The sequence below is a fragment of the Balearica regulorum genome, chromosome 13 (assembly GCF_011004875.1).
Source record: "Balearica regulorum gibbericeps isolate bBalReg1 chromosome 13, bBalReg1.pri, whole genome shotgun sequence".
In the NCBI taxonomy this organism is placed as follows: domain Eukaryota; kingdom Metazoa; phylum Chordata; class Aves; order Gruiformes; family Gruidae; genus Balearica; species Balearica regulorum.
In genome coordinates, this window is record NC_046196.1 from 21419994 (window position 1) to 21437833 (window position 17840).

Genomic DNA, 17840 nt, shown 5'->3' on the forward strand with positions numbered 1-17840 from the left:
TTCACAGTCATGGTGGCCATTGCTTTGATCAGTAGGTAGAAACAAATACTATAGCGCAAGGGTCAAATTTTGTCATCTTTCCAGGGAAATAAGCGGGGATGGTCCTTCCTAGCCCCTCTACGTGGCTGATTTTGCTCAGTCTGGCTTTCTGGGCTCTGCTCAGTGATTCTCCTCTCTCCTGCTTGGAGGTGATTGAGACAGACCCAGAACCAGCTCACACTGTCCTGGAGAACAGCAGCCGTGAGGTAGAGCTTCTCCTCAGTGCCGTCGTTGACTATGCCGAGTTCGAGCTGGATACGGACGTGATTCAGTTCAAGGAGACCTTGCTCTTCCAGACGAGGACGTTCACGTGAGTCCCTTCTCCCGCTTTACGTTCGGTCCCACCTGCTGTTCATCCCTTTAAACAAATCGTTTATCGTTTCATCCTTTCCAAGTGCTGGGGCCCATATATCCGCACGCGAAGCCAAGCGGGAGATGGTGGCTGCCGTCCTGCCGAGACGTGCCGGGAGAGGTTCAATTCTGCTGTGCCTTTGTGCTGAGAACGGCCACGGGTTTGCTTTCCTTGCGTGTCGCCTGTCCTCGTCTGCTCGAGGACGAGTTTGCAATCAAAATAACGTCAAACCGAGACGCAAGACCAGAACGAGCCCCTTGGATTAAGTCTCCTGGGTACCACGTCTGCCCTTTCCTCTTTAACTTCCAAACTTTGAAATATTTTGTCCTGGGGCAGCGATCTAGACATGGCAGAGTTGTCTGGGGAAGAAGATGCTACTCGACATAAAGAAAGGGCTGCCAGGAGCCCCACCGCACAGCGCTACTTCTCTACTCACGTAGTATTTATCGGGCTTTTTCCTTTTTTTTTTTTTCCCTCCTCCTCGCTTTTCAGTTTCCAGCTGTCCAACAGAGGGAACGTGGCCCTGGAATACACCTGGATGGCGGCAGCAGAGGCTGAAGGGGCAGTGGGCCATGCTGGGGAGCTGCTCCCACCCAGCCTGGATGGTAAGGGACTGGCTCTGTGCGGCAGCTGGGGGTGCCGGGGGCGTTTCGGTTGGTAGCTGAGGGCTTGGGGAGAAAACCGTGCTGTTTCACCCCGAAACATGAATTGCTTTTTCATCCCTGTCCAATCATCCACTTTTATCAGCATCTTCCCAGCCGCAGGCTTCCTCCCGGCCCCCTCCCTGCCTTTCAGACCCTCCTGCGCTTGCTGTGACGCTCGTGCTCTGCGCGGGAGCCGAGCCTGGCTCCGGGGAGAGCCACGGGGTGGGCCGGGCCATCGGGGCACCTCTTTGGGAAGTCCGAGACTGGGAAAACTGATGGCGTAACGCCGAGTTAGCTGACCCGCGGTCACTGTCTGCGTGCAATTCCCCGGTCCAGGGCCAGTGCAAAGTCACTGTCTAAAATTAACCCTCCTCGCTTGGGCACGGGAGCGTTTGCCGCAGGCGGGGACCCTGCTCGCCGCAGCCGTCGGAGCTCAACGGCGGGGCAGTGACTCATTAACCCACAGTAATGAGGTCGTGTCTGAGCGCACGGTCTCCTCGAGAGCAGCGGGGTTCTGCGGGGAAACAGGGCTGCGTGTCCGGGGTCTCATCAGAAGCAGGAGAGCTGCCAAGTCCTGCGTTTCCCAGCGCGGGCAGCTGGTCGGGTCAAGGTGGGAGAGCCCAGCCCCATCCTGGATGCTCAGGCTCGTGCTGAAGCGGGTCTGCTGGGCTGTGCCGAGCTGTCTGGTCATCGGTTACGAAAGCCTGACAAAGAGGAAGGAAGGAAAGGGTGTGAAGGACAGAGCAGCGCTGTTCCCCAAAGCCTTCTCTCTGGCGGTGCTGGGACACGACACGGCGCTCAGAAATTTTCCCAGATACTGTAACACAGACATCTCTGCTCTTAGTTCCTGGATATGGTTTGGGGATGAATGCTGGCCAGAAACCGTTCTGCAGGAGAAGTTTGCCTCAAGCTTACCCAGCTGTGGAGATGGGAGAGAGTTTAACAGCATGGAGTGAAGCAGCTGGCTTAGGCCCGGGCCTATTTGATTTCCTAACGTAGCCCTAGCCCTCCTGTCCGTCATCCGAGTATCTTTACAGCGTGATGGTCAGTGGTGTGTTTTGCTTCAAGCAGTGCTCTGGGTCTCTGTGTCTGCTGCCCCCCACCCTGTTCTCACGTTCACGCTGTCCCCAGGACTTTCTGGGATCACGATTTAGCAGTAGCACAGAAACGAAAAGACTGACCGCTCTCGCTGTTCTTCACCGGGAGTCCTCCTGCTGAAAGCACTTGGCCAGAGATGCTCCAAGTGGATCCCAGCTCCCTTCTGCCCACCTGCACCAGGAGGCAGAGTTGCTGGGAGAATTTTCTCCTTGAAAGATGTCCTCCTATATAACCTCTTCCTTACCGCAGGGGATTTCTCCTCCTCCACTTCTGGTGCCTCTGTGAAGCTCCAGTCTAGCTGTTGTTCGAGCCAGCTGGGACATGCTCTGGAGCAGGTCTCTTCCTCGCTGAGCTCGTCTCTGAACACCGACAGTGCCAGCCCGCCGTTCTTTGTTGAGCCCCGCAGCGGCACCATCCTTGCTGGCCAGGAGCAACTCTTCCAGATGAAGTTCTCCCCAGTGTACGTGGGGGACTTTGAGAGCCGTATGCTCTGCAGGTAGGAAACGGCCAGGCTTGCTCGCTTTTCAGCTCACGCTACTGATGGGTAGTCATGGTTAAACTTTTGGGGGGGTGGGAGTGTGGATGTGGGGACAGCCAGCCCAAGAGAGGCAGCAGAAACAACCAACATACAGGAGAAAAGCAAGATGATCATCCAGCCTTGGTAGAAGCGGGTATGGAGACACTGGGAAAAGATATTGTATGAAATATTAAGTTCCTGGAGGGTTGCAAAATCTGGAACGAGAGATCCAGCGCTTGCACGGGGAGAGGATGCACCACTCTGTGCCGTATGAGGAGACAGGATGGGGCTTTGGGCAACCTGGGCTAGTGGAGGGTGTCCCTGCCCATGGTGGAGGGTTGGAACTAGATGGGCTTTGAGGTCCCTTCCAGCCCAAACCAGTCTGTGATTCCATGACAGGCAAGCAGCTGGCTGTCTGGAAACATTAGTCTGGTTATTACCAGTCCCTTTCTTCCTAGGATTCCTAACCTGAAACCAAATCAGAAGGGCCCAGAGGTGGTTGTGAAGGGGAGAAGCCTGATGCCAAACTGCCACTTTGAACTGGAAGACTCTGACTACATCACCACAAAAAGGCACGACCCGGAGTTGCAGGGATCGAAGGGAGCAACGCTCGATCTCAACACGAGAGTGATTGAGTTTGCGGCAATCGGAGTGCGCAGCAGGAACAGCAGGTAGGTGTGGGCATGGCTTCTCCTGTTGATGGTCGTCTAGTCACCCCCCTTCACCAGAGACTCTTCCAAGCCCAAGGCATATCTGTACCTCGTCTGTGATCTGCTGACACTTGGCTACCAAGCCTGCTTTGGGGCTGGAGCAAGCTGGTCAGCAACTGGCCAAGTTTTTTGTTCTCTTTGTCCCTTTTTTCAATAAGGTATGGGCCAGTCTGGGAGGACCACGTGTCCCCAGCCTGTGCCTTGTGGCCAATACAACCTTTGGCCCTTTGAAGAGCATCCTTGCGACATTCTTGCTCCTTTGAGATACCAGGCAGCAAAGGCTGCAACCACAACAGAGTACCATCTTCCGAAGGAGTCTTACTGGACTTGATTTTTTTTTTTTTACCATTTCCACTTGATCTTACCATGTTATCATGCAAGAATTTGGCTATATCCTTCCTAATTTCTTTGTCGATAGCCGTTATTCTACAGCCACCTGAGAAGTAAAAGAAAGCTGGTGAAATGATTCTAGGTGAAACACGTAGAAAGCAGGTGAAACATTTGTGCTCCCAGTGTTGTTCCCCTATACCAAATAACTCCTTCCAGATGGTGTCCAGGACCGGCAGTGCCTGACGTCTGCGACAGGACAGCATCGTTAATGACCCAACGCCGCCTTAGTAGTCCTTTCTGTTTTCTGTGCCCAGGACCTTCACGGTTATGAACCCAACCGGTTCTGCGTATTCCTTCCAGTGGACTTGCCGAGACCCCGAAGCCCCACCAGAACAGCGGGCTTTCTCCTGCCTCACGGAGAGAGGTCAGATCCAGCCAGGGAAGAAAGCAGAGGTAGGTGCAGAAAATGAAGCAGGTGGGTCCGGTCCGCACGTACGTCGGTTTGACATGGGCTGTGTCTGCGCTTACTGGGCATCCCATCTCGCTGTGAGCTTTAGCCAGGACCCCCGTTCTCACACCGTACCTACATCTGCCATGGTTTTGGGGTGTAAGTGGCACGCGAGCGTCCTGGGGTGTCTCAGTGGAACAGCCTGCATCCCCCTGCCCTCACCCTGCCAAGGGCACCACCATTCCTTCGCTTGCCTCTTTCTCCTCCAGATCAAGTTTGAATTCATCCCCCAGCACCTGGACATCACAGAATCGTTCTGGGTGTTTACCATCCCCGAGCAGAGCGTTTCAGTCCTGTTCCTGTTGGTGGGCAACACCACCGACCCACTAGTGACCCTGGACAGATCCCACCTGAACTTCCACTTGCTGTTAATCGGTGAGCACCGTGGTCATACCTTACTCGGACGTGTACATCTCTAGTCCCGTTATTCCAGCCAGCTCCCACGAGGAAGCTGGAAACGGGCTCTTGTGAGCAGAGCATCCAGCTCCTGGCACCCGAGCGTACGAGGGAGAGGAAGGGGAAGGGAGGAAGGCTTGTGTCAGGGACGTGGCGTGTTGCTGGGGCTGTCTGCAAGAAGGGATTTGGGGGTCAGGAGTACGTTTCCGTGTTGGCATCCTGAGCTGCAGGCAACGCTCCTTGCTGCGGACTGCCTGCTGGGCTCAGCGGTGGTCTGGTGGCCAGAGGAACAAAAGGTTTTCAGCGGCTGCTTTGTCCTCTCCCCAGGGCACGAGGTGCACCAGACTATCTATATGATCAACAGCGAGAAGGAAGCCTTCAGCTTTGCTTTCAGAGAAAGCTCGCTCTTCTCAGAGGGATGTAACGGCTCCGTGAAAATAGAGCCCCTGGAAGGCACCATCGCTCCTCTTTCAAGGTAACGGGGCTCCCTGGCCGGATTCCCTCTCCTGTCCCCCAAACGTTCCACTGTCGTGGTGCTTTTGAGGCTTTCTGCCCTCCGCGGTCACTCTCAGCAATAGCATTACCTCTGCCTTGTTCCGTTCCTTCCCACGGGGGACACCACGAAACTGCAGGTCTCTCCATAAAGTGGCTGTGGCGGGGTTACCTCCAGTCTTCTAGACCCCTTTCCTGGAGAAATTCAGGCTTTGGGTCTTCTAGTTTTGATGACAAAAGCATTTTGGGGGGTTTTAAAACCCTGTGATCCCCTGAGCCAGCAGCCTTCAGTATGCAAGGTCTCCTCTCTTCCCCGGGTTCCTTCGCTGACAGAGCCCACCACGCGTGGTCACAGCGAAGCACGCGAGCAGCGCTGCAGGCACCGGTCGAGCCCGTCACAGAGGACGGCGACAGGCTCACACAACTAGCTGTGTTTTGCAGGATTACTTGTTAGAAAACAAATGGTTTGGGTGTTTTGGTTTTTTTTCTCGTAAACTGTAGCCGTGACTTGCGATCAGACGTGATCGTGAGTTCAAGCAGTGCAGCGGGTCGCTAGCTCATCTGCTGATCCACCATGGGTGTCTGCCTGGGTGTAAGGAGAATGTCCCAGCTCTGGGCAGCTTTGCTGTGGCTTAAAAGATGCTGAATTTTGGCTCGTCGACGGGTGCGAGATGAGAGAGCGCCCTGCACCAGCTGTTGGGGCTCACCTGAGAAATGGTAGCTCCATAAATCTCTGCAGTTTGATTGTCTTTGATCACGTACCCAGGAATTACATCGAAATTACCATAGAAATCACGTAGAGGCAGTTTGGTGGCACCCACGTTGTACTGCTGTCACGGGAGCTGGATGATTCCACTTTGCAAAGACGATGTCCCCCCTCTCGTATAGCCTGGGGAGATGCGGGATCTCTGGGAGCGCCCCGCTCTGCGTTTGGGACACCACTGTCACCCCACTGCTGCCCTGTAGCGCGCGGGCAGGGCAGTAAGGTCGGCGTTAGCTCGGGGTTTGCTGCCGCCTTCTTGTGTCCTCTGCCATTTCGTTGCACGGGGTCATCGTACCCTAAACAGCTCTCATCAGGGCTTGCTCCGTGGTGGAAGGCGCTGGAAGGGCAGAGGGTTGTTCCTGGTTTCTCCCGGGCTTGGGGTCTCTCCAGAGCTGCTCTCCGGTAGAGCAGGCAATGTGGGGCCAAGAAAGCTGAGAGAGTGAACAGAGCAAAAAGGTGTTTCTCTCCCCAGGCTTCCCATTACAGTCTCCTTCACCCCAACGCTAGAAGGAGAGGCGGTCTTCAACCTCAAGTGCAATGTCAAGAGGAAGACCCAGCCCCTCTCCTTGAATATCAAGGCCACCAGCTATAGCATGAACGTGTCTGTCGGGTGCGAGGACGGTGACGGCCGTGTCACTGAGCTCAGCGCGCAGGAGATCAACGTCATTGATTTCAAGGAGGTGAGCAGCTCCCTGAGCCATTTGCCCCACGAAAGCCCTGCAGGATTGGGCCTTAACCAGGAGCTTTGCAGGTATATTTGAACAAGAGGGCACGTTTTTCTTCATCTATGGGTCTCTAGAGGGAGGGAGATTGATCGTTCACGCAGGTCGTTAGCTGAAAGATGCAGGAGCACGTTAGGAAGGAGACCTGCTGGCCCAGCTGACACTTTGCTTGTGCTCCAAGCCCTGATCCTCGCCGCCTTCTCCCCGCAGGTACAGCTGAACGAGAACATCAAGCGCATCTTCAGCATCCGCAATAACGGCAAGGTCAGCTTCACCTTCTCGTGGGAGCTGAGTGGCGCCGCAGCCCGTAAGCAGGTCCTTGCTGTCGCCCCTCGGGTGGGCACCGTGCAGGCGGAGGGCAAAGCGGAGATCCAGCTGGCTTTCTGCCCACAGAAGATGTGCTCTTTAAAGGACGTGGAGCTGACGCTGCAGGTGAGGCACCAGCATTTGGTACGGGACCTTCGCCTTCCCTTCAGCTTTGGAATGGAATATTTTCACAAGTGATTATCCAGGACCGCTCTGGGAAGCGCTTTTGGGGCAGGACGTATCCCCCAGGCCCTCTCTGCCCCGAATCTGGAGGGGCCCCAGACGTGCTCGGGGATGGAGCTGATTCTCCTAGTCAGGTCCCACAGCTCAGCAAGATCTTGCCAGCGCGTGGCTGCACAAAGCAGGGCCGTGACTCTCCAAAAACCCTTCCCCTCTCGGCCCAAGCCGTCCACCTTCTGTTTCCACTCTGGGGTCCTTTGGCTTTTCCGTATTGTCACTGCAGCCGGCTGTCCCCCATCCTCTTCCTCGGCCATCTCTGGTGCTTGCGGTTGTAGTTCCCATCTCTTCAGCTGGCTCATGCTGTCTTTCCCCTCGCCAGATCAGCAAGGGTCCCACGTTTACCTGCGTGTTTCTTGCCACCGTGGTAGTGCCCGCTGTCCGCTTCTCCACCACCAGACTCAACTTTGGAACCTGCTTCATCTACTGCGCTGGGATGCCACCCGCCCAGCAGACCCTCCTCATCACGAACAAGGCAGACAAGGATGTGAGGTAGGGAGAGGAGAGGGGAAGAAGCCCTAAGCAGCCCTGATGATGTCATCCGAGCACACACGGCCTTGTGACACCTCTGCTCCTCTTTCCACCAGTTTGAACTGCTTGTTCACCAGCACCGCGCACCTGAAGGTGGACTTCTCAGGGCGCGTCCTACGCCCGGGAGAGGCAGTGGAGGTGCCCATCGCTTTTTATCCCAGAGAGGTTGCGTCTTACCATGAGCTCATCCCTTTTGAAATCAACGGTCTTTGCCAGCAGACTGTTGAGGTCCAAGGAAGGGGCACGGAAATGAAGGTGGGATGAAATCCAGATCCTGAAACTCCAGCCAGCATGGCTTTCTGTCTCATTTTCCTCATCTCTCTTCCCCAGCCTACCGTGTTTTGGTTTTCTGTCACAAGTGTGACAGAAAACCTTTTCTCCTTCTTTCTTTTCGCTTTATATGAATCCCTCCTGCCTCAGGTTGACGTTGTGGAACCACAAGGAAAGGTGGTGAAGCTGGGAGCCCTCTCCATCGGACAGACGGTGAAGAAGACTGTCACCATAGCAAACAGGAGCGCTGCCCCTCTCGCTTTTAAGCTCAGTCTCGTGTCCACCACGCCAGAGCTGCAGGAAGCTGGGGTAAGGCCCCTTCCTTCACTGGAGAACGCTTTGGTGTGCCTACCAGAACGCCTGCGGGTAGCTCTGAGCTGCTCTGGGTGGGAGCTAGTACCCAATTAGTACAGCTAATTACAATTATATGCTGTCCTGCTCTACCTTCTGATACTTGCACTGTGAATGCCTCGCCTGAGCTGGGTGAGCTTAATAGCCAGAAGTGAGAAGAAGGGACAGTTCCTCTCACCTCTTTTAGGCGTTAGGATGTGGTCATGTATATTAGATATGGAAAGGTAGTCTTGAAAGACCAAGAGTTTACAGCTCTCTTGGAGCTCATGTGACATTACTTTGGAAGACGTAGTCCAGCTCACCGTGGTGGACGCGTCATGGGAAAATACCTTTGGTACCTAGGGATACGTACCAGGGAATGGGTGGGATTGGGACAGTGTTGATGGGGACAGAATGGAATTGGAAGACTCCATGGAGGATCCACAGCTCAGTTGCCTAATGAAGTACTCTCATTTCTTTGGGTAGGTTCTCTACTTGAACCCCACCGATGAGCTAAGCCTGAAGCCCAAAGGAGGCACCTGTAAAGTGGAGGTGACCTTCTCCCCAAAGTGCCGCATCCAGCCGTTCACCGAGGAAGTGATGATGGAGTGCAACGGCCTGGTGCGCTCCCTCTTCATGGTGCGGGGCTCCTGCCAGGGCATCTGTGTGAGCTTGGACCAGGAACACCTCAGCTTTGGAGCGGTGATGCAGCAGAGCTACACATCCCAGCGCATCATCATGCAGAACACGGGCGACATGGGAGTCAAGTAATGCAAAACTCCGTTGTCCCTGAGGGCTGAGAGCTTGGACGAGGGTTGGATGGAGTTGTAGCTTGCCCAGATAGTTCCCTTCTGCTTTTCCATCCCAGTGGAGAGTCGTGCAGCCAAGGCTGTGCAGTCAGGCCCTGGCAGTTAGGGAGGAATACAAGCCAAAAGCTTGTTTACAGACAGGTGCAGCCGAGTCCCACCTAACCTGAAGCCTTATTGCCAGGTGTCTCAGCACCGTGCCTGAGATCCTGTGGAAAAGCCCACAAGAGGCTTAGGACCGGCACGCTGTGTTTGCAGCCTCCCAGTTGCTAATCCTTTCTGTCCTTGTGCTTTCCTTGCCAAGGTTTAAGTGGGACATCGAGAGCTTCAAGCCAGATTTCTCCATCAGCCCCCTGAAGGGTTACATCTCCCCAGGAATGGACGTCCCCTTCGTGGTGACCTTCCACCCCTCTAAGCTGAGCCACGCTATCCAGTACGAGGGCCTGCAGTGCTTCATCCAGGGCAGTCAGCCGCTCCGGCTGACGCTGGCAGGGTGCTGCATGGAGACCCCTGTGATCAAAGAGGTAACCGGAGCAGAATCAGGATGGATCCCCCACCTTACCCCACCATTTGCACCACCTCTCTCCCAGGGCAGGGGCTGGAGGACATTTGCTCGCTCCTGCCTGGGTATCCCAGAGAGCTGAGAAAACGGCTGGGCAGGAGGAGTCCCCAAATTTCTGAGCCCTGTAATTGCTTTCCCTCCCTTGTTAAAGGCGCTGCTCCTCCAGCGAGCACCTCGGGGCGGTCCTGGCTCTGCGTTGCAGCGCCCTTGCCACGGGGATGCCCTGCAGGGCTCTTCTGAGACCTTCCCCCATAGCCGGGGGGTGCTGTGCCCACGATATTGCACCCACAGCCAGAGTTTTCCTCCCGGTCAGGGCAGGGGAGGGCATTCAGCACTAGGAACGGGCAAAGAACCTGCATCCACCTCCTGGGGTGCAGGGATGCAGCGGGGAGGGCTCCTGGCTCTCGGGGACATTGCAGGAGGGTGCAGCTGGGGGCTCTTGGCTCTTGCTCCCAAAACAGAGCCTAGAGCTGCTCTTCAGGCTGCCTCTGTGCGGCTGCAGGTCTTGTCCTCCCACAGGAGAGTTTCCTTCCAGGACTCCCCATTTTGTTTCTCCCCTCCTTGAGGGGGCAGCCAGCGTGGGAAAGACTTGTTCCTCTCCCTTCTTCTAAGAACAACTTGATTTACTCCAAAAGCTATGACCCCAAATGGAAATTTTGCATATGGCAAGGAAAAGCTGCTCCCCGTTGCTCCAGGTCCTCGAGCTAGTCAGGAGTCTGAGCAGAGCGTAAAGGGTTCCTCGGTACGACCAAGCAGCCTCTGCGTCCCTCTCTCGCAGACGCTGACTTTCACGTGCGACGTGCGCGAGAAGCACAGCCAGACCATCCTCCTCTCCAACCCGAGCAGCGAGGCCTGGACCGTGCAACCTGTCATTGAGGGGGAACACTGGAAGGGACCTGAATTTTTCCATCTAGAGGCCAATCAACAAAAGAAGCCCTACAAGATCACTTACAATCCCCTAACCATGAGCTCGCAGGACAAGAAGCACCAGGTACGTGGGCTGTGCCAGCACGCTGACCCTCATAGCTCACCCAGCTTTGGGCAGGAGGTCGGACGAGACGACCTTCAGAGGTCCCGTCCAAACTGAAATTGTCCCGTCATCTACGTTAGATGCCGAGTTTCTTGGTGGCTGGAGGCCCAGGCGTAGGGAAGGTTCAGCTGGGAAGTCTGGACTGACCACTAAAGCTATTAGAGCGGCTAACCTAACAAGCCAGGTTTTCTGAAGGTCCAGGAAATATGAAGCTCTGTGCAGCCATGGGGGGGCTCAGAGCCCCCCGTGCTCAGCCCTGTGGGCCCCACAGGCTCCCCAAGCCCTGGGCACGACGGCTTCTGCCAGCACGGCCCTGCTGGGGTCCCTTTGCAGCCTGCAGGGAACCAGAGGGGCCAAGCTGCCCTGCCATTTCTCAGGGCCCCCCCTCGCCAGCAGCGGCCGGGTGGGAAACGACAAGAGATGGCCGGCAGCATCTCCTTCGGTCAGGCAGGAGCTTTGGGAAGAGCCCTTCGTGCAGGTCTCCAGCTGGGCAGATGTGGCATGGCTGGCCCCTCTCTTTTCATGGGCGCTGTTTCTGAGTGTGGTGGGTTGACCCTGGCTGGACACCAGGTGCCCCCCAAAGCCGCTCTGTCCACCCCGTCCTCGGCCAGGCAGGGGAGAGGAAGTATAACGAGAGGCTGGTGGGTCGAGATAAGGACGGGGAGAGATTGTTCACCAGTTACCATCACAGGCAAAACAGTCTCGACTTGGGAAAATTAATTTATTACCAATCAAAATCAGAGTAAGATAATGAGAAATAAAGCCTAAATCTTAAAACACCTCTCCCCACCCCTCCCTTCTTCCCAGACTCAACTTCACTCCCGAATTCTCTCCCTCCTGCCCCCAGCAGCACAGGGGGACGGGGAATGGGGGTTGTGGTCAGTTCCTCACATGGTGTCTCTGCTGCTCCTTCCTCCTCAGGGGGAGGACTCCTCACACTCCTCCCCTGCTGCAGCGTGCAGTCCCTCCCATGGGGGCACAGCTCCTGCCAGGATCCTGCTCCAGCGTGGGCTTCCCACGGAGTCACAGCGTCCTTTGGGCATCCACCTGCTCTGGCGTGGGGTCTTCCATGGGCTGCAGGTGGCTATCTGCTCCACCATGGACCTCCATGGGCTGCAGGGGGATATCTGCTCCATCATGGACCTCCATGGGCTGCAGGGGGACAGCCTGCCTCACCATGGTCTTCTCCATGGGCTGCAGGGGGATCTCTGCTCCGGCGCCTGGAGCACCTCCTGCCCCTCCCTCTGCACTGACCTTGGTGTCTGCAGAGTTGTTCCTCTCACGTATTCACACTCCTCTCTGGCTGCAATTGCAGTGTAGCCCCCCCCACTACCAAAACCTTGCCACGCAAACCCAAAACCCTGAGACGCCCCAGGGACAAGCTCTTAAATCAAGGGGTTCAATTCAGAACAGCTCTGGGGGGCTGGAGGTGGGTGTCACTGCATGAAGAGTCCCGCGGTTCTCAGCTGCAGAGGAGATGCCCCGGGGCAGGTGGCTGGGACCCTTTGGCACCCGAAATCAGAACTGGCTGTGAGCTTTTCATGGCCCACCCTGGCTGGTGGGACCCTGCCAAGCCAGCTTACAGGCTCACAGGGCTGCAGCTGGCATCCCCAAGTCAGTGAGGCAAGGAAAGGGGGGTCAGGGTGGGCAGAGCCGCTCTGCTGCGGCGCCAGCGTTTCCTTGCTTTGCCCAGACTCGCTGCCTCTGTGTCCTGTGCCGGCCCGAGTAGGTGCGACGTTGCCGTCTCCACCTGCGCAGGACACGGGGCTGCGGTCGCAGCTCTGCCCGCTGGACTTGCCCGAAGCTGCTCAGGTGACAGCCTGAGACATGGGACTGTCTGGGTGTGCTTGAAAGCCAGCAACCGGTCTGGACAGGGAGCAGGAAAGCTCACTTACCCTGTTTCTTGTCCCTAGGGCTCCATCTTCTTCCCACTGCCGGATGGGACAGGCTTGTACTACCTCCTGCAAGGGACTGCTGAGGCCCCAAAGTGTTCAGGGACCATTTTCCGGCAGGTACCATGTAGGACTTCCTACACTGAGCTCCTCCCCGTCTCCAACTGGCTGAACAGACCACAGAGGTGAGTCTGGCCCAGGAAGTCTCGTCTCATCAGCAATCCCTGCGGCAGCACAAGGAAGGGCTTCCCTCTGCCTGGAAGCTCCTTCCTGCCAGCTTTCCACTCTCCTCGGGTCGTTTCGGGCCAGAGGTGTCAGGGATCATGCCACCCACGTTCTGCCTATGCAGACCCATCCCGGAGGGTTTTCCTCCGAGGTGGGTGAGCGCTGGCTTTCCTCTGCCTCGAGGATGCGAGGGGCCGCGTTGTACCCCAGCACAATGGGTATCCTATGGGAGTCCTTGCCCTTGACCTTCACTGCATCCTCCTCACCCACAGGTTCCTCGTGGTAGTGGACATACTCAAACCAGAAAACCTGGAAAGCAGTTCTGTGGTGCAGGGGCTGGAATACATCGATGTGCCAGGCTCTGCCAAGAAGAACTACAAGCTCACGTTCCTCTCCTACAAGGAAGGAGTCTTTAACATAATGGTAAGCGTGGACTGGGGGGCCCTTCAAGGAGCTCTTTGCTCACCAAGAAGCTACACGTGCGTTCTCGTACCTCCACGTGCCCGCTGGTGGGACTGTGGGTGTCCTGGGTGGGTGCTGAACAGCCCGCACCGCTCCAGACACCCCATTCATGGGTCAGTCTCTCTGCAAGGGTCCCACTGGGGACTGGTGGGTCAGGACGTTGGTGAGCTGGAAGCGATGGGCAATCAGGAGAGAACAAAGTGGAAATAATACACGTGCTTCCCCCGCTCTTCCTTGGTGGCTCCTTACGGCCATTCTTGGAGCTTGGGGGGCTCTTTGGGCTGGCTTAGCACAACTGGTGTGTTTTTATGAGCAGAATGACCACGCTTCCCTTTTTTTCTCCGCTTCAGGTGACATTCCTCAACGAGGTGACTGAGGAGTACTTGTTCTACATGGTGACTTTCAAAGCCACCGCATCGGGACCCATCAGCGCTGTTGAAGTAACCGCCGCTGTTCGGCAGAGAGCGTCTGCCGCCGTCAAGGTGGACAACCCTCTGCCCATCCCGGTGACTTTTGCCATAGATTGCAAAGCGCCCGATGTCAGCGTTCCCTCGCATTTCACCCTTCCTGCGCAGTCGGAGGTAGGCGCAAAGCTCATCCGATACGTTCTCCTGTCCCTGCAGCCTTTCTGGGAGTGGGTGCTCTTTGAAGGGTGATGCCCTACATCATCTGGAGCTTCTTTCCAAGGGTGACAGCTCCCACCTGCTAATAATCTGAAGGGGGAAGCAGTGTGTGAGAATATCCCTAGTGGGAATCGCCCTGCGGTGGTGGAATCTGCTGTGCTAGCCCTTGCGATATGTTCCCCTCAGGCAGGTCCTTGTCCCACACGCTGCTTATCTCGTGTGGGTATTTTCAGTTTAGAGTGGCTATGCCTCGCCCCACTGGCAGGGTGGTTGCAGCCCGGGATATTTTAGGGAGGGAGGCTTCTGGGATAGTGCTGGAGGGCTCTCAGCTGCTGGGGACGGTCCCCCAAGTGAACTGTCCCCACACGCAGCACGGCTCTGACCTGGAGAGGAGGAGCTGAAGCGAGGGAGGGTGCTGGGCTGCCTTGCAGCACTGCCTGAGCACACCAGGGACCGATTTTCCCCGTCTCTGCCTGACCCAGTGGTTTTTTCCCTTCATTTTTCCCAGGCTGACCTTGTCTTTGAGTACCAGCCCCTGAAAATGGGTGAGAGCACCGGGCGCCTGGTGCTCCAGAGCAGTGACTTAGGCTCTTTCTACTACAACCTGCATCTGAAAGCCACCGTGAGCAAGCCGGAGAAGCCCCTCTACTTCTGCACCACGCTGGGCTCTAGTCAGACCATCACCACCAAAATCATGAATTACGCCCGGCAGAAGACAGACTACCTGCTCCAGGTGACTCCAGCCTGCCCATCTGGCCAGCATCAGCCCTCTCCAGCGAGGGATCCTTCTAGCTTGGCCTGGCATAGCCGGGGTGACCGTGTGAGCCTTGGGGGGGGGGGGGGGGTCTTCCTGCTAACGCTGGATCTGTCTCTAGCTGGACCTTCTCTGCTGCCCCTGTGGGAGCTGCTCTTGCAGGTCCCATGGTGCCTGGGCTTCCATGTTACTGCCAGAGCTGGGGTTTAAGCTCCCCTGGGGTTCCCACGGCCATTCATCATGGGTGCTCGCCGGGGTATGGTGTGGGGGGGCAGGTGCAGTGACAGGCAAGGGAAAGGGACCCTAGCCAGCGTGATGGCAGGGGACCGTTGGTTTCTTCCCAAGATGCTGGCTCTGCTTGTGTGACACATCGCCCTCCCCCCCCCCCATTTTCTCTTCTCTCCCCTGTACAGACCAACTGCGCCGACTTCCAGACAGAGAAAACCATCAGCGTGCCCCCCGCCAGCCCGGGCGGCTCGGAGCTGAGCGTGGAGGTGACCTACGAGCCCTGCCAGCTGGGCGAAGCCAGGGCCACGCTGCAGCTCTCCTCCGCGCTCGGCGGGGAGTACAGCATCCCGCTCTTCGGCCTGGCCCTCCCGCCCAAGCCCCAGGGCCCCTTCCCCATCAAGGCTGGCGCTACCACCTCCATCCCCTTCAAAAACATCTTCCTCCAGCCCACGGCCTTCCATTACGTGGTGGAGCACCCGGCGTTCGCCATCAGGGCCCCCGAGAGCTTACGCTCCAAGAAAACCGCCTTCATCTCGGTCTCCTTCGAGGGCGGCCCGGCCCCCGTCACCACCAGGATGGTGGTCTCCTGCCCCCGGGCTGCGGGTGTCTCCTGGGTGTACTACCTCCGGGGTCTCCCCGCTCATAAGTGACCCTGGGCGAAGCCCGTTGAGCGTTGGTTAATTAACTGTAATTAAAGGTGCGTGTGTCTGAAAACCTCCCCTTGCAATAAGGCTGGCCTCCGCGCCGCTAGGGGGCGCTGCGGAGCGTGGCGGCAGGGTCACGTGGGCAGGCCGGCCCGCCGGTGTCACGTGACCGCCGGTGGCGGCGGCCGGGGGGGGGGGGAGCGGGGAGCGGCGGGGCCATGAACGCGGAGCGGGACCTGGCGCCGCTGGCGCCCAGCGTGGTGCGGGCGCTGAACGACAAGCTGTACGAGAAGAGGAAGGTGGCGGCCCTGGAGATCGAGAAGTGAGCGGCGGGAAGGGGGTTTGGGGGTTGCGGGGGAACCGGGAGGGGAACGGAGGGAGGCTCGGCCCGGCGTCCCGGGGCTGCCTGCACCGGGAGCCGCTTCTGGATGCTGGGGGGGGGGGGGGGGGGGGGGGGGGGGTCCGGGGCGGAGAGTCACCCCGCGGGGACCTGGGCGGTCCAGGGGAAGGGGGCACCCCCGGGGGCACCCGCAGCGCCCCGGGGAGGGGATCGCTCCGGGGGTCCCGGTGGCCCCGTCGGGGGGCAGTGCCCGGGCGGGGGGGGGGGCTCCCCCGGAGCGGCCCCGTGTCTCCCACCCCCGTACCGCCCGGAGCCCACCACCTCCTGCGCACCCCCCCCCGGTTCAGGGCCGTGCCCGAGAGCCCGGGCCGGCGGGGGGGGGGGGGGTGTCCCCGGTGCCCTCGCAGACCCCCGGGCAGAGCTGACCCCCGGGCAGCGCGACTGCAGAAACTCCTCAGAAACGCGGCGCTCGTCCTTCTGCGACGCCCAGCTCCGCGCCCAGCCCTGCCCGCGGCGGGGGGACACGAGGGTCCCGCACGGGGGGTCCCGCTGGGCAGCGGGCAGGAGCCGTGGCGGGGGCGGCAGCCGTGCCCGTCATCCGGGGCCCGACGCGTGTCAGGCCGGGTTCGTCGCCTCGTGCTGCCGTCCCACCGCTGCCCCAAGGCCTCACCCAAGCTTGACCCACACCGTGGAGGTGACGACCCCCGCCATGGAGGTGACGACCCCCGCCATGGAGGTGACGACCCCCGCCGCGGAGCGTCACCTTCGTTGTCCTGCGTCGCTGCTGCGCGGGCAGAGCTCAGGCCTTCTTGCAGAGCGTCCCAGGCGAAGGACCGCGGGCATGGCCGTGCCTCCTCTAGCGTTGCCCGCACGCGTTCCCCGCGCCTCTTCCCGCTCTCCCTGCTTTGGTCTGGGTGCTCCCTGCTGCTCCCGTCCACGGGTTTGCCTCCGCGGGCGCTGCCCGAGAGCTCGGCTCACGGAGGAGGTCTGACGCGTCCCCTCAGGGGACAGCCCGGCGCGGGGCTGGGAGCGATGGTCCCGGCCGGAGGGTGGGTTTCGGGTGGGTGATGCGGGAGCCCGTGAGGGGAGCAGCCGGTGACGTGGGGACGGAGCTGCTCCTCTCGGGCTTCGGCGGGGGACGCGGGAGGGATGCGGGGTGGGAACCGGGCGCTTCAAACGCGGAGGGCGTGCCTGGGCAGCAGAGAAGAACAGTTCTTGGGGTGGGTCAAGTGTTTGCTTGGGTACAGAGCCAACGCAGCCAGCCCCTTCTTCCCTTCAATGTCTTTATCTTTTGCTCATTTTTTCTCTTCTTGGCGGGACCAGTATTTTGGGTGGGTTGCCGTGGACGGGCTGCGCAGCTCTGGCCACGGGGATGCTTCGGTAACGGCCCCTTCCCCGCTCCGCGGGATGATGCTCCTTATCCAAGCAGCTCTGCCCCGGGATTACGGTTTCGTGCTTGGCTTATACCAACCAAAGTCTGATCTGGGGATCAGCCAGTTCCGCTGGTGGAGCTGGAACCCCGATTTGGGACGGGTACAAGGAGGAGGAAGGCAAGAGCCGACCCTTTCTGCAGAGACCGGGGTTTAGATCAGCTTAAACCCGCGACGGAACGGCACCAGCGGCCCCTCTCCCGTGTCTCGCTGTCTCTCGGGTACCTCCTCATCCTCTGGCCGGTGTCGTGGGAGCAGCTCCCGCTGCCCGCGGACCCTCTGACGCCGCACGTTGCTTTTTTTGCTGCCTTTTGCCTCGTTACTTAAATCTTGAGCCCTTTAAACTTTTGAAGAAAATCTGTAAAGTTATCCCCGTTCGAGCAAAGCTCCATTTGTTAAATCTAGGTGGTAAAAAGATCGTCCCGGCGGTACGCGCTGCTCGAGCTTAGCGCGTTCCTGCTGCCGGGGTGGGACTGGAGATGGAGCCGTTTGGGGTCAGGCGGTTCCTGTCGCAGAACGCCGCTTCGGAGCGGGGAGAGCGAGCGGAGGACTGCGTGATGTCCCCGGGGACAAAGGGGACGGCTGCTTTGTTCAGAGCA

General features: G+C 58.4%; 2 protein-coding genes across 3 annotated transcripts in view; both read left to right on the forward strand.

The window, feature by feature from the left end:
• Positions 1–15532, forward strand: part of HYDIN (HYDIN axonemal central pair apparatus protein) — a 161651-nt gene extending 146119 nt beyond the window's left edge. Inside the window, exons 71-90 of the mRNA XM_075765790.1 lie at positions 189–349; positions 884–996; positions 2383–2629; positions 3109–3321; positions 4005–4143; positions 4408–4573; positions 4922–5069; positions 6322–6529; positions 6782–7003; positions 7437–7606; positions 7702–7900; positions 8066–8224; positions 8732–9012; positions 9356–9575; positions 10392–10604; positions 12557–12720; positions 13033–13183; positions 13573–13803; positions 14354–14578; positions 15013–15532. Coding sequence (XP_075621905.1) covers positions 189–349; positions 884–996; positions 2383–2629; positions 3109–3321; positions 4005–4143; positions 4408–4573; positions 4922–5069; positions 6322–6529; positions 6782–7003; positions 7437–7606; positions 7702–7900; positions 8066–8224; positions 8732–9012; positions 9356–9575; positions 10392–10604; positions 12557–12720; positions 13033–13183; positions 13573–13803; positions 14354–14578; positions 15013–15477 — 4095 coding nt within the window. The 3' untranslated portion in view covers positions 15478–15532. The remainder of the gene's footprint in view (positions 1–188; positions 350–883; positions 997–2382; positions 2630–3108; positions 3322–4004; positions 4144–4407; positions 4574–4921; positions 5070–6321; positions 6530–6781; positions 7004–7436; positions 7607–7701; positions 7901–8065; positions 8225–8731; positions 9013–9355; positions 9576–10391; positions 10605–12556; positions 12721–13032; positions 13184–13572; positions 13804–14353; positions 14579–15012) is intronic.
• Positions 15533–15647: 115 nt separating this feature from the next.
• The window catches only part of VAC14 (VAC14 component of PIKFYVE complex), an 81470-nt gene continuing 79277 nt past the window's right edge, over positions 15648–17840 (forward strand). For both annotated transcript variants that reach the window (XR_012837625.1, XM_075765796.1), the window contains exon 1: positions 15648–15793. Coding sequence is in view for 1 of the 2 variants with exons in the window: in XM_075765796.1 (XP_075621911.1) it covers positions 15690–15793 (104 nt within the window). In the remaining variant the exon portion in view is untranslated. The remainder of the gene's footprint in view (positions 15794–17840) is intronic.